The sequence below is a fragment of the Cricetulus griseus genome, chromosome 3, assembly GCF_003668045.3.
Source record: "Cricetulus griseus strain 17A/GY chromosome 3, alternate assembly CriGri-PICRH-1.0, whole genome shotgun sequence".
Lineage (NCBI taxonomy): Eukaryota > Metazoa > Chordata > Mammalia > Rodentia > Cricetidae > Cricetulus > Cricetulus griseus.
Window position 1 is genome coordinate 86,156,567 of NC_048596.1, and position 14,893 is coordinate 86,171,459.

The following is a 14,893-nucleotide window of genomic DNA, read 5'->3' on the forward strand; positions in this document are numbered from 1 at the left end:
AGCACTGAGCCATACTCCTGGAATCCAGTTGTAGAGTGGGAGGAAGGATGAGCAAAGGAGCCAAGACCGTGCTAGAGAAACCCGCAGAAACAGCTGACCTGACCTAGTGAGAGCACAGGGACCCCAGTCGTAAAGCTGGGGAAACAGCATGGGACCGAACCAAGCCCTCTGAATGTGGGTGCCAGAGAGGAGACCTGGGAAGTCTATGGGACTTCTAACAGTGGAGCCAGTGTTTATTCCAGTACATAAATGAACTTTGGGAGCTCATTCCCTATGGAGGGATACTATTGTAGGGAAAGAGGGCCTAGGCCCTCCCCCAAATGATGTGATAGACTTTGATGATCTCTCAGGGAAGGCCTCACTATCCTTGGGGAGTGAGTGGGGGTTAGGTTGGGGGGGGGTTGGTCGGGGCGGGGGGGGGGGGGGGAATGGGAGGATGGGAAGATGTGGGAATGGGGGAACTGATATATAAATATAAGACTTTCTAAAACAAAAAAAGAAAATTATGTGTAAGTTTTAAATATTTTTAAATGAAAAAATTTCTGAAATTATTGATTTAACATTAATAAATACTTAAAAATATAAGACACTTGCCAGGCAGTGGGGGCACACGCCTTTAATCCCAGCACTTGGGAGGCAGAGGCAGGCGGATCTCTGTAAGTCTGAGGCCAGCCTGGGTTACACAGCAAGTTCCCAGACAGGCTCCAAAGCTACACAGAGAAACCCTGTCTCAAAAAAAAAAAAAAAAAAGTAAATAAATAAACAAATAAATAAGACACTCAAATAATTGATATATAAGATTATACTGGGCTAAGGAAATGATTCAATCAGTAAAACATTTCCTTTGTAATCACAAAGACCTGAGTTTCGGCCCAGAACTCAGAAAAAGAAAAAAGCCCTGTGGTACACACTTACAAGCCCAGCACTGGGGGCAGGCAGACACAGGAAGATCCATGGGACTCACTGGCCAGTCAGTCTGGGCTACTTTGTGAACTCCAGGAGAAAGTAGACCTCGGTTAGTCTGTCCTACACATACACATGTACACGTACAACATAAGTGCACATACACACACATGCACACACATACATACGTACAAAATAATATGTACTCTACAACTTTATGTAAAGGAAACTAAGTATAAATGAGTATTAATATAATAATCCACATTATATAAAATAAATTTAGAAAAAGGAAGGACATATCAGAATTAACACATCAGTTAACATCAGGTAATAGTATATACATATTCTTTAAAAATATCTATTTAAAAATTTCTCAAATGTGTATTTCAAGAAATATAAGGGCTTATCTGAAGAGAAAGACAAGTTATTAGAACTTAACCAGGTATACCAATACTCACAAGGAATGTCTCGATAGCCATTTTCTAATGCATGAAAATAATTCATAAATTCTTGAGTGGGAATTTTAAATGTTTCCAATAAACCAGTGTCTTGAAATAAAGTATACATAACCTAAATGTAAAATAAAATGAAGTTCACTTTAAAAATCAGAATGTCTCTCTCTGTAGCTTAGTTTGTTATATATTTAGGAATATAACCATGCATGTATTTTATTTTTCTTGAGGTATTAGGATTGAATTCTGAGATCCCCACATGTTATGTAGGAACTCTATTCATTAAGTTATGTCCACAGTTCATTATGGTTTTTAGAGTAGAGTCTCATTAAGTTGTCTAGGATGGTCTTGAACTTTGGATCTTCCTGACTCAGCCTCTCAAATTACTGGGATTACAGACTGTGGTACCAGGTCCATCATATTTATTTTATTTTATTTCTGCTTCTGGGAGGTGGGGTGCCAGGTGTGTGAAGGTCCTGTGGAGGGCAGAAGAGGTTGTTGGAGACCCTGGAGTTGATGTTACAGGAAGTTTTAAGTTACTTGACAGGAGATCTGGGATCCAAACTCGGGTCCTCTGGAAGAGCCACAAGTATTCTTAGTCATTAAGCCATCTCTCCAAATCTCTCAGTGCATTTTTTAAGTTAGATCATTGAAAGCTTCTCAAAAAACTTATTTTTCCCAAACGATAAAAAAGGAAGAAAAGCAAAGAAATCTTATCACATGTTTCATGTCCCAACTTAAAATATTTTTCCTGACTTCTCTTTAGCTTTTTATTCCAAATTTACTGAAAGATATTACAAATTCTAATTTGTTGTTAAATGTTTTTAAAAAAAAAGTCCAAAAATTTATTTATCATAATTTTGGCTCTCAAGAATTCAACGGAAGGACTTTCTACATCCATCACAAGGTACCCATTTTTGTCTTGAATTTCATAGATAAGATATTAAGGGAATTAATGAGAATCATTATTTTAGGAAGGTCAACTGTTACATAGACTGATAGGTAGAACTCTGACTCTTGGTTCACTTATGAAATGATTTCAGTAGTTAGAACTAAATCATTTTTCAGGTCCTTTCAAAACTCTTTATGTTAGCTTAAATTAAATCTATTAATATAATCAAATCAATAATTTTCATTTGTGAAATATTTATAAACTTGTAATAGCATACAATATATAACACATGTATATCATGTACACTTAGCTGCATATTTTGAGGCTTACCTGAAAGATAAATTTAATGACAATGCCATTTCTGAACTTGAACAAGTATTATGATACAGATTTTGCTTTTATAAATGAGAGAAAGTTATAGTAATAAAGTAGAGATATGAAAACAAACCTGACTGAGAATCCTTCCTGATTTTTCTCCCATCTTTTCTACAAGCTCAAAAATCTGAAAATTCCAGTTGCTCATCTTTTCTATTAACAAGTCATAATCTTCTACTAACATAGGGTCCAGTAACGCTTCCTGGTCAATCTGAACACAGGAGAAAAAAAACAAAACAAAACAAAACTTTGTTTTACAAATATTTGGTTTTTTTTTAAGTGAATTTAAGTCATTTATTTTATTCAAAACAACACATCTAAAATATTATTTCAATATATTAGTCAGTAGAAAAGCATTCTAAAGGGTTATCATTGTATGTTATGTGTGTGAGCGCACATATTTTAAACCCACATCTAAGTGAAAATGCTTAGCCATCTTTTCTATAGTGGGTTTCTCAAATAGTCTTTCATCTTGCCTTCTATTTCTTCTATTTGTTAAATGCCATCTTGAGACAACTCTAATAAAGTCTTACCATCAGAAGGCTGCTGATACATTGGTTATATAAGTAACCACTTTATTTCTAAATGACTATGTAAGTCTATAAATCTATTAGTTTCATTTTAGAAAGTATATGTAACAAAGTATAAGAAAAAAAAAACTTGTCTTATTACAGTAGTACCTCTTACTAAGATAGTATCCCCAAGTACATGAATGGGATTTTGTCTTACAAACTTACATATTGAACTTCAGGAAAATGGTACTACTAGAAGAAGTTGCGCTGGGTGGAGGTGGTGCATGCCTTTAATACCAGCACTCAAGAGGCAGAGGCAGGTGGATTGCAGGTGGATCTCTGTGAATTCAAGGCCAGCCTGGTCTACAAGAGCTAGTTCCAGAACAGCCTCCAAAGCCATAGAGAAACCCTGTCTCGAAAAACCAAAAAAAGAAAAAAGAAGTAATTGCTCTGTTTTTTATATTTTGTTTGTGTGCATTCACACATATGACACTGTATGTCTGTGAAAGTCAGAAGATAATTTTTCAGCATTCTCTCTTTCCACCATGCTGATCTTGGGATTGAACACAGATCATCAGGCTAGTCAGCAAGCACCTTTACCAACTAAGCCAACTCACTAGCCCATGCAAATAATTATTCCATTTTTGCATATGGTCTCTGCATTTACATACAATTAAGTGAAAACAGAAATATATCTACTACAAGATTAAATATTCATACAAAAATAAATCTTTGCTATTCCTGAATGATAGGTTTATGACTAATATTTATGACCCAGGCATTATTTCAGAAATTTTGACTTCTCAGTGAAAAATTAAAATGCTATTCATTGGTAATTATATTCTGTGTAAAAAATAATGAAGCCAGTACTAACTCGTATCATATTTCACCTTAACATAATGATATTGAAAGTTTATCTTTTACATTTGGTTGCTGTGCCTCTTCCATTAGGTGACTATCACCTTCCAAAAATAATTCCCTGCTGTCTTTCTTGGCCGTCTCTTCTTCTTGAGTTTCCACAATGTTGAATGGTTCTTTTGAAAAAGCAGTGTTGTCTTCTTCACCTTTCAAAAAGTATATATAACAATAAATAGAAACAAAATGTGTCTTAAATATGCAGTTTCTTACAAAAACTAGTTACTGGTTTTAAACTATTCTGAAAGAGTGAACTACAATACAATTCAGTTTAAACCATTTATTCATTCCATCAAGCTCTATCTTGCTGACCCTGTGTATAAAGTCTTATGCTCAGACAGCACAAACACTTCACATGTGGGACTCAGTTTATAATATCTACTCATGGGTGACAGAAAGGGGTAGATACCTTTATCAAAGTGAGAAACAGAAAAAGTCAATCCCTATCAACAGACACTTCTTGGTAATTTGGTGTAAACAATCCTCATATGAGAGTCAGTTACAAAAACTCTAAATTCATAATTATATGTGAATACAATTAAGTCATATGTAAAACTTAAAATTACAATATGATGAATTCTAAGTTATTTATATGTTTATTTGATTAATAATATTCTTTTTCTCGGGCTACATGGAAAGAACAGTAACAGCAATAGCAAAACAGTACTTATTCATGTTTCATTTTATTTGTAGTACCCTAAACAGGTACTTTTCTTGTGGTGGATTCATAAACTAGTAAATAACAAGAATAAATGCAGTTACATACAATGTGAGTGAGTTCTTAAATACAAAATGGTCAATGAAGAAAGGCAGGGGGAAGGTCCATACCCTGTTATACTCCTTAAGAAATGCTCTTTTAAAAGTCTCAAAACTGATAGTTGGGTCAGGGAGATGGCCATACTAGTAAACGTGCCAGGCATACAGCCTGGCAACCTGAGTTCAATCCCCAGAACCCATATAAAGGTGGAGAGAACCAACTCAACAAAGCTGTCTGATCCCCACATGCACACCATGGTATGAAGGCCTCCCCAGTCCCAACCTGCCATCATTCACAAACATACAATACTTTTTTTTTTAATTTAATGATATGCATGAGTGGTACACATGAGCACTGAAAGACAGGGAAATCATTACCTTAGGGGGCACAGCTTCAAGGGTGCATAAAGGGAAATTTTAAGATAACATTTAGTTTCTAGATTTCGGTACAGATGGCACAATGCATAAAAATTCATTGAGCTTTAAACTCATGGTCTGTGTGCTCTTCACTACATAAGATTTTAAATCTTTTGTTCAGTTTATTTACTGAGATGGCATCTCACTGAACTGCCCAATTTCCCCTCAACTAGCAATCCCTCACCACATCCACACTGTAGTCCTGGCTGTTTAAAAAGTAAAACTAGGGTTTCTTGTTTGTTTGTTTGTTTGTTTGTTTTGTTGGGTTTTTTCTTGGGGGGAGGGAGTTGGGTCTACACATCTCACTTTGTAGCATGGGCTGGCCTAGAACTCTCAATATGTAGCTCAAGCTGGTCCTTGACTTATAGCAAGCCTCATGTTTCCCTCTCCCAAGTGCTAGAGTTACAGGCATAAGCCAGTAGACTGGTTCTTCTGAGCTCTGAAGTGCCCTTACTAAGCAGGGCAGTGTCCCGTACCTGTACCAGCTAACAGGGAGACTGGTCACTAAATGAGGCCAACATGGGCAATTTAGAGAGACACTACTTCATAGAGAGGAAAAAAATTAACATACAGTACTCATGAAGTTAAACTTCAGAAATAGGTTCAAATCCTGATGCCTATACTTAAACATAATGGCAAGGTTTCTCCTCCCCATAAAATCTTGACAGTAACTAACCTAACTCAACAGATGTTAAACACATTAAATGATTAGAAAATTAATGAATTCTGTGCCTAACATACTGAATTGTAAACTCAATTTAGGATTAGAAAGTACTATTGTTTGTAAAATGATACTTTTCCAAATAAAACATACTCATTTTATAAAATAATTTTATAAAATAAAAGTTAGAATACAGTAGTGCCTCCTCATCTGAAGCTGCATTTTCCAATTTCAGGTACCCATGTTCAACCACGGTTCAAAATGCTACATGGATAAGTCCATGCAAGTCATGCAACTCAAACCGTCTGCACATCATCTACAGTGATGAGAGGGAGATATAAGAGAGTAGGGAGTAAGAGTAAACAGAATCTATTATATACAAACATAATTGTCAAAGAACAAATCTAGTTTAAAAACTTATCGACATTTGATAAGTATTACATGATTTTTAGTGATTTAAACAACTGAAAATTCTGGCTTCTTCCACGGCAGAAAGTACTTGAGCTGGAGTGGAAAGGTTGAGTCAGGTGAAGAATAGAAGAAAGGGTATGTGATAAGTAGGGTTTTAGTTGGGGGGTGGTAGGGGAAGATGGGAGGGAGAAGGGAACTGGGATTGTCATGTAAATCAATCTTGTTTCTAATTCAAATTAAAAAATGATAAAAAAGAAAAATAAGATGGATGCTTACTGGTTTCTAATTTGTTGGTTATATTCTGAAAGAGGAGGAAATGAGAGCTGCCAGCCAATAGTGTCATTTCCTATATATTCTCTTTGAGCAGTCATGAAGTCTCTTGAGATTCCATGGCATTGGTAAGTAGATTAAGTTCTCATGAGAGGTGTGCTTGGAATGCATTTTATAAATGTGTGGAAGTGTTGTTGACCTCTTTGGAGAAGAAACTGCTGTATCTGTAACCAAATCTGTAATAGCCAAAAATTGGAAACAGTCTAGATGTCCCACAACAGAAGAATGGGTAGAAAATACGGTACATTTACACAATGGAGTATTACTCAGCCATTAAAAAAAGAAATAATTAAATTTTCAGGTAAATGGATGGAACTAGGAAAAAAATCATCTTGAGTGAGGTATCCTAGACCCAGAAAGATAAAAATAGTATATACTCACTTATTTGTGGATGTTAACTGTATGTCAATGATAACCAAGCTATAATCTGCAGAACCACAATACAATAGGGGACTGGGGACTGCAGATAGATCTCATTAGGAAAGGGAAATAGTTATGGATGAATGTGAGGTGGAACAGGAGAATCAAGTGGGAGCAGGAGGGGAGAGGTCGTTGGGAGAAGTAGAAGAGTGAGGGAATACAGGAAGAAACACCTAAAATTAAAGGTCACTGGAGGGGTAGAATGGAAACCAAATACAGTAGAAGCTTCCTAAAATATATACATATTTAAAGATGATCCAAATGAAATTGCCATATAATGAGGGAAACAAAAAGTCCCAACTGGCCATCTCTCGTTATCAAATGAAGCTTCCAGTATCAGGACTGGGTTACATCTAATTGAGTTGTTGGCCAAAGGAGTCTCCTGGGAACCCCTGAACAACCTAGGCCAAGACTATAGATTTGTTCTCCACAAACTGACATCAAGGTTTCAATGCTGATGGCAACACCTGTACAACACATTGTCACTGAACATGGAGAAGTCAAGCCAATGCATTCGGTACAAGAAGGTACTCTGCATGCTACCAAAAGAGAAATGTAAACATCAACCCAGCCACAAAACCTTGGATCAACAATGATGTCCTGCCTTTGAGATATGCTAGAGCAATGGTTCACAAAGCCTGTGGAAATAACCAACCAATATCACTTAAGACCCACTCCATCAGGATGGGAAACCATACCCAATGCTGCTTGGGTAACCAAAAACCAGAGACTAGATAGCCTAAAGACTTAGGATAAATCCAAATACTACCGGTTCTTTAAAAAAAAAAAAAAGTAACAATAAAGTGACTCCTAATGACATTCTGATATATCTATAGATTAGTGCCTTGCTCAACAATTGTCAGAGAAGCTTCCTTCTACAACAAGTGGCAATAAATACAAAGACCAACAGCCAGACATTATTCAGAAAGGAAGGGACCTTGAAACACTTAACCCTAAATGGATCTCCATCAAATTCCTCCTCCCCTTAGGCCTCAGGGAAGAGGAAGCAGAAAGAGAGGATGAACTACACAAAGAAAACAAGGCCCTCTAAATCAACATCATCAAAATCATATGAACTCACAGAGACTAAGACATCATGTACAACATGTGCATGTATCTGCACCAGGTCCTCTGGGACCTCAGCATATATATTATGGCTTCCAGTTTAGTATTTTTATGGGATTCCTAAGTGTGCTAAGGAGTGGGTCTCTGATTCTTGTATCTTGTCTTAGGCTCTTCTTCTGTTTGTTTGTCTTGTCCAGCTCCAATGTGTTAGTTTTTCTTTCATCATGTTATGTTATGTTGTTATATTACGTTATGTTATGTTTGTTGTGCTATTATCTCTTAGAAGCCTGTTTGTTTTCTGAAGGAGTGGATTCAGATGGAAGAGAAGGTGTGAAGGAATTGGGAAGAGCAGAGGGAGGGGAAACTGTAATCAGAATATATTATTTGAGTTTTAAAAATATTTTTAGTAAGAAAAATACTAATTTTTAAAATTCCAACTTACTCAGATAAAAATGAAAGTTTTCTAATCTCAGAGAACATTTATAATTAGAATTTATACCATGAAATATTTAGCCATTCGAAGTTCAAGATGGAAGAAATGTTTTTAACTGAGTTTCTAGAGCATATACCACCCTGTGCTTTGGTGAGAAACAGGTAGAATATAAAATTCATGAACATCTGGAAGTCTGCTAACTGCAGACAGAATGTCACATTCAACAAGAAATAAAAAAATATTCAGGACAGTAATACTTCACATGAGTACCGCCCTGGCTAACATCTTCTTGCACTCACATGGATAGTACTCAAGTGGGAATCTCCCCACTGAGACTCATCATTACAGAGAAGTAGGAGAAGTCGGAAAAAAAAGTGTGTGTATAAAAAAGATATATATCATTTATGTGTAATATAGTGTGTGTGTGTGTGTGTGTGTGTGTGTGTGTGTGTGTGTTTCTTAAAAAGCTGTATTAAGTGTAATAGAATGCTATTAAAACCTACAATAGCAGAATACCTTATACTGGGTGGCTTATAAAAAATGGAAGTTTTTTCTTACAGTGTGAGGCCAAGAAGTAGATCAGAGTATCAGTGCAGTGGAGTTCTGAGAAAGTTCTCTCAGGTTTCAGAATGCCAGTTTCTCATACAGTAGAAAAGAAAGCTACAAAGTTCTAGTGAGCCCCTTTTAAGGGAAATAATCTTACTTCTGAGAGTTCCACCTTCATAATCTGATTAGTTCCCAAAGGCCTCAAACTCTACAAACATCTCATTGAGGGTCAGGGTTTTGGTACCTGAATTTGGGGTAAACAAAAATTTTAGCGTGTACCCCAAGTATACAACTACATATTTTCAGTAAATGTGAGGTTACACAACTGTCATGATAATCCACTTTTAGAACAGTCTCAATATCTTCAAAATGTCCCTCATGTCTGTTTGCGGCTAGTCTCTACTATCCTCTTAGGTGTCAATTGTTCTGACATTGTATAAATTAATACTTTGAGAATATCTTATAAATGTAATAATATGTAAATATTTAAGCATTGCTTCTTTCACTTAAAACATTATTATGTTGAATCACATAGCAAAAATTCATTGCTTTAACTGCTAAAGAAAATTCCACTGTAGGCACATATTGATAGCATTTATTCACTCACAAGCTCAGGCTGACCTCAAATTCATTATCTCCTTGCCTCTACCTCCTGCATTCATACTATTAAGTACTTTTCTCCATTTTAACTAAGCAGTCTGACATACTATTATTGAATTTTAAAAGTTCTTTATAAAGCCTGAATAAATTCCTATTTAAACAAATAAAATTGTACTTGTTTCCTGTTGTTTTTGATTTGTCCTTTCTTATTAGTAACTTTTGAATAAAAACCTCTTGTTGACTTTTTTGCTTCATTCTTTCTGTACTGGTGGGTACTGATCTAGGAACTTAATGGTGGAGTTCTACCACTGAGATATATCCTCAGCCCTCCTTTTAATTTCAAATATTAGGGCAGGGGGCTGGAGAGATGGTTCAGCAGTGAACAGTTACTGGCTGCTATTACAGAGGACCTGGCTTTGATTTCCAGCACCCACATGGTGACTCACAACCAACCATAATTCAGTTTCCATAATTCAAATTCAAGGGGAACTAACTGGTGCCCTCTTCTGGCTTCCAGGGACAATGAATACACACAGTGCAGAGACATATGCACAGGCAAAACACATACACATAAATAAGTCTTTTTTAAAAACTCAAAATTTCAAATAGTTCTCATTGAGTTACAGAGAATGGTCTTGAATTTATTTTGTAGCTGGACTGGCTTTGACTCTGTAGCCCAAACAGGCTGTGTACTTGCCTCCTGAATAGCAGTCAAGGCCTGACCCAACAGGTCTGGTTAAACTTTTAACTGCTGAAAGCAAATTTGTCAAATTTTTTTCTTCCAAAGATGGTAAAATTTGTATTTAAAAGTTATTTTTTCAAATCAAGGGCATACCAACTTGACCCCTTCTGTAAGTTTTATGGTTTTTTTTACACTGTAATTTAAGTTACTTTTTAAGCATGTAGTTAAGTAAGGGTTCGGATTCTTTTCCTAGCCAGTGGATATCTCAGAACTATCTGTTCAGAAAGCCATCCTTTCCTTTCCCAACAATCTGGCTTTCCTGTTAAAGATAGCATACATTAATGCAAGACTCTTCCCCTGGACCCTCAGTTCTATTCCACTGACCCAGGAACTTCATCTCTGTGTCCACACCAACCATCTCAAATTCAATTTTTTTCTGTAGGCTATTTGAACTTCCACATAAGCTTTAAGATCTTACTTTTCAATTTTCACCCCCTAAAATAAGAATCAGCTGAAATTTTATAAGGGCTATATTAAATTGGTTTTTATCCATTTGAAAGAATTGTCATTTTAAGAATACTGAATTTTCAAATCCTATGAAATATCTGTGTTTAGGTATTGCCTCAGCAATATTTTATAATTTTGAGTGTATGAATTTTTTTTTACTTATTCTGTTAGATTTATTCTAGCTACCTTATTCTTTTTTATACTACTTTGAATGAAATCGTCTCTTAGCTTCAGTTTTTAATAGCTTATTTCTAACATGGAGAAACAGTGTTGAATTAAACTTGTCTGATTCTAGCGGTTCTAGAAGGGGGCAAAGTGTGTGTGTGTGTGTTATAGTTTCTACTGAAAAGATCTATGAATAGATTCCTTTAGCTTATGGATGACTTCATTTATTTTTCTTTCGCATTTCTCTCAGTAAACCTTTAGTATACTGCTGAACAGAACTGCAGAGACCAAACATTCTCAGCTGTTAATGAGTTTCTGGAAAGCAATAGTGTTTTTTCAATAAGAACAATTTTGGGCTGGTGTCACAACTCATCAGCATACTGTTCTTGTAGAGGATCCAAGTTTAGCACACAAATTCCTAGCACACAAATCAGGAGGCTCATGACAACTTGTAACTCCAATTCAGGGTAGATTTGACAAATACTTCTGGCCTCTGTGGGCACCTGCATTCCATGTATATATTCACACACATACACATAGTTAAAATAATAAAATAAATACTTAAAAATATAAAAGAAAAATGGTAACTGATCAGCAAGATGGCTCAGTTGATAAAGGTGCTTGCTGCTAGGTCTGATGACCTGAGTTCAAGACCCTATTACCACAAGTTGCCTTCTGACCTTCACACATGTGCTTCAAACATATATACTTACATTTGGCCTACATGCAGGCACACATACAAGCACACACACAAATTTAAAAGGGCTGGGAATGTAGCTCAGTGGTAGAGCCCTTGCCAAGTATTCATTGGGCTCTCAGTTCAAGCCTCAGCAACATAAAAATTAAATGTAAAAAAAATTAATATTAACTATCTCTTTTCCATTAAGGATGTTAGCTGTGAATATACCTTTTATCAAGTTGAGAAACTACCTAGCTATTACAAGTTTGGTTTTAACCACAAAAATTGTAAATTTTTGTATAGTGCTTTTCTTTTTCCCTTTCCCTGTTTTCCTATCTCTTGAGAACATCATGTGATTTCCCCCCTCCCATATTTCATTACTTGAGTGTACATCACTAATTAACCTTTGGATGTCCCATGATTCTTGCATCTTTGGAATGCCAGTTGACCATGGGGGGACTTTTTTACATTTTAGTTAATTTTGCTAAATTCACTCTGCTACTATTTTGTTAAGAATTTTTATGTCTATGTACATAAGAGATATCACTCTGTTGCCTATTCTTGTGATGATTCAGTATGGATGTGGTGTTCAAGTAATATAAGTCAAATGATTAAGCTGGGAGATTTTAGTTTCTCTGTTTCTGGAAGAGTGTGTGTAAAGGATTAGTCACAGTCCTCTTTTCCTTTAAAATAACATTTTAAAATGCAAATTAAATATATAAATAATGAATCATTTACAGTCCAGAAGGAATTGGTGAGAGCCTATTTCTCTGTGACTCCTTTTGCCAGGGGTACAACCTTTTACAGTTCATACCTTCCATGATAATTTTTTTAAAGTTATGGAATAGCTAAAATTTCATCAACAGCATTTCTTATCTGATGGTATAAAATGCTTCATAGTGACACGAATCACTTCTCTCAATGCCATGAAAAGTATGTAATCCCTTTCACACTTAAATTGTATAATACAAATTTCAACATTACTAATTTCACTATTTAGCAATACTAGCCATAACCAAAGACTACATACACCTGTGTAACACATTTGTTACTTTTAAAAATATGCCCACCATCTGTCACAGTCATTCTTAGTAATTCCTGGAGAATAAGCAAAACTACTGTATTCTTCACTGTGAAGATGGAGAAGTGTGAGCTATGATGTAATCAGTGTAGAGTATTTACTTAGAACATGTGACTCTCTCTTCATCCCCAGCACCATGGAAAACAAAAACCCAGAAATGTAAAAGTAGGTACATGGAAGTTAAAAATACTGTAAAACTAGCCTTGAACTTAAATAAATATGATTGATGCAATCTCACCTGATTTTCCACTGTGGTGGTCTGTACCATCCGATTCACATGTTGAAACATATTTGATTATTTGATGTCCACAGCTTATAGAATAAAAGAGATATATATATATATATATATATATATATATATATAATAAATGAGGTTTTGTTTTTTACATGAACGTAACTAGAGAATCTAATTTTTAAATAAGATCCCAATTATAACATATTGTAATATACTAATCTCTGCATAAACCTGAATGATTTTATTCTAGGAAGCTCCTTGGTGTCCTTAAAGGAATGACATGTTTTTGAAAGTCAACACTGGGGTCTAAGCTAAAACATTTCTATTTTTATTAGAGCCAAAATAAGAACACCAAATCAAGAAGGGACTGCAAAGTAACTTCTATGTGGTGTATATTAAATAATTGTGTTTACTAAAACATTATGAAGAATAGAATACCACTATATTTCACCTTAGATGTGGATTATTTATCTGGAAACTAATAGCACTAAACTGAGAAAAACATTCAATTATAATAAAAACTACTAGGTTAAATATAGGGGATATAGTCTTAATCCACCCTGCACTTATAATACAGGATCAGAAAGCCACCAATACCTTTCAAGAGAACCTATATATTGAAACAGAAATAAGGAGGCTAGGGTACTTACCTGCTACACAAATTGCTATCAGGGTTTCTAAGGTACTGATAGAAATCTGCTGCATTGGATACACTGCCCAATGATCTATGTAAAATAATACTTGGCTTAGTAAGAAAATCAGTAGTATCAGGAAATTCTATGGGTGATCGATTAGCTAGAGAGCTAGCAGACACTGGTACATGGCTTGGAGAGTTCACAAGACTAAGGCTGGGCAAAGCACCTAAAAATTAAGAGAGACAACACATAAATATTTATTCACTATGTGTTTTGAATTTTTATAAAGAGTATTTGCCTCCTAAAAGAAAGAAATTGCAATTAAATAATAAATTTCTATCTATGCTGGGCTTTGAGACACTCTAAGAATTTAAGCAATAGGTATTGCATTTGTTATTAGTAGCTATCGCCTCTGGTATAACGACACATACTGGGTAAATATTGAGAATTCCTTTAAATGTGTAGACTACACAGCACAAATTTTTCAAGTTCAAATTGGTCTTAATCTTTACATTTTGTGAAAGGTACACAATTTTAAGAAACAAAAGTTGATTGTCCACATGACAAAGTATTGGGAATTTTTCCTAATTCGTAACATTTAATATTGAAGAACTAAAGTTCTTAACAACATTAAGCAAGTTGATGAAATTATATACTAGCACAGTGACAGGCCTTTTTAAAAAATAAAACTATGAATTTCCAGTTCATTCAACAAACACTTGAGAGAATACTTTATGCTAAAAATGTGTTGAATTTCACAACGAAGAAAAAAGTTACTATCTCTGCAACTCAGCAAGCCTAGAACACAGTAAAGAGAATAACACACACACACACACACACACACACACCACACACACACACACACACACAAAAAAAAAAAAAACAAAAACAAAAACAAACAAAAAATATGAAGAGAAAAATACTTCAGGACCAAGTAGAATGTCTCTCAAATTACTGGCGGACTCTTTGGTGAACTCCTTGAGCTAATAAAGTGATGAAGGTTTTCCTGAAGAGAGGTACACAGAAGTAATACTTTGGTAGGAACTAAAGATCCCATAAAACAGGTATATGGTGAATATATACCACACATCTCTAAGTGCTCAAGTATTCACTGACTAATATTAGGTTGTTATCTTGGATCTTGTGAATAATGCAGCAATGCACATGGAAGCACATATATGACCACAGAGGACCGATTTCCTTTGGGTTATCTCTAGAAGA

General features: G+C 35.3%; 1 protein-coding gene across 1 annotated transcript in view; it reads right to left on the reverse strand.

The window, feature by feature from the left end:
* The window catches only part of Pde3b (phosphodiesterase 3B), a 136,793-nt gene that overhangs the window by 16,893 nt on the left and 105,007 nt on the right, over nucleotides 1-14,893 (reverse strand). The window contains exons 6-10 of the mRNA XM_027410134.2: nucleotides 13,688-13,898; nucleotides 13,041-13,114; nucleotides 4,059-4,198; nucleotides 2,696-2,833; nucleotides 1,362-1,473 (exon numbers count right to left, since the gene is read on the reverse strand). Of these exons, the coding sequence (XP_027265935.1) occupies nucleotides 1,362-1,473; nucleotides 2,696-2,833; nucleotides 4,059-4,198; nucleotides 13,041-13,114; nucleotides 13,688-13,898 (675 nt within the window). The remainder of the gene's footprint in view (nucleotides 1-1,361; nucleotides 1,474-2,695; nucleotides 2,834-4,058; nucleotides 4,199-13,040; nucleotides 13,115-13,687; nucleotides 13,899-14,893) is intronic.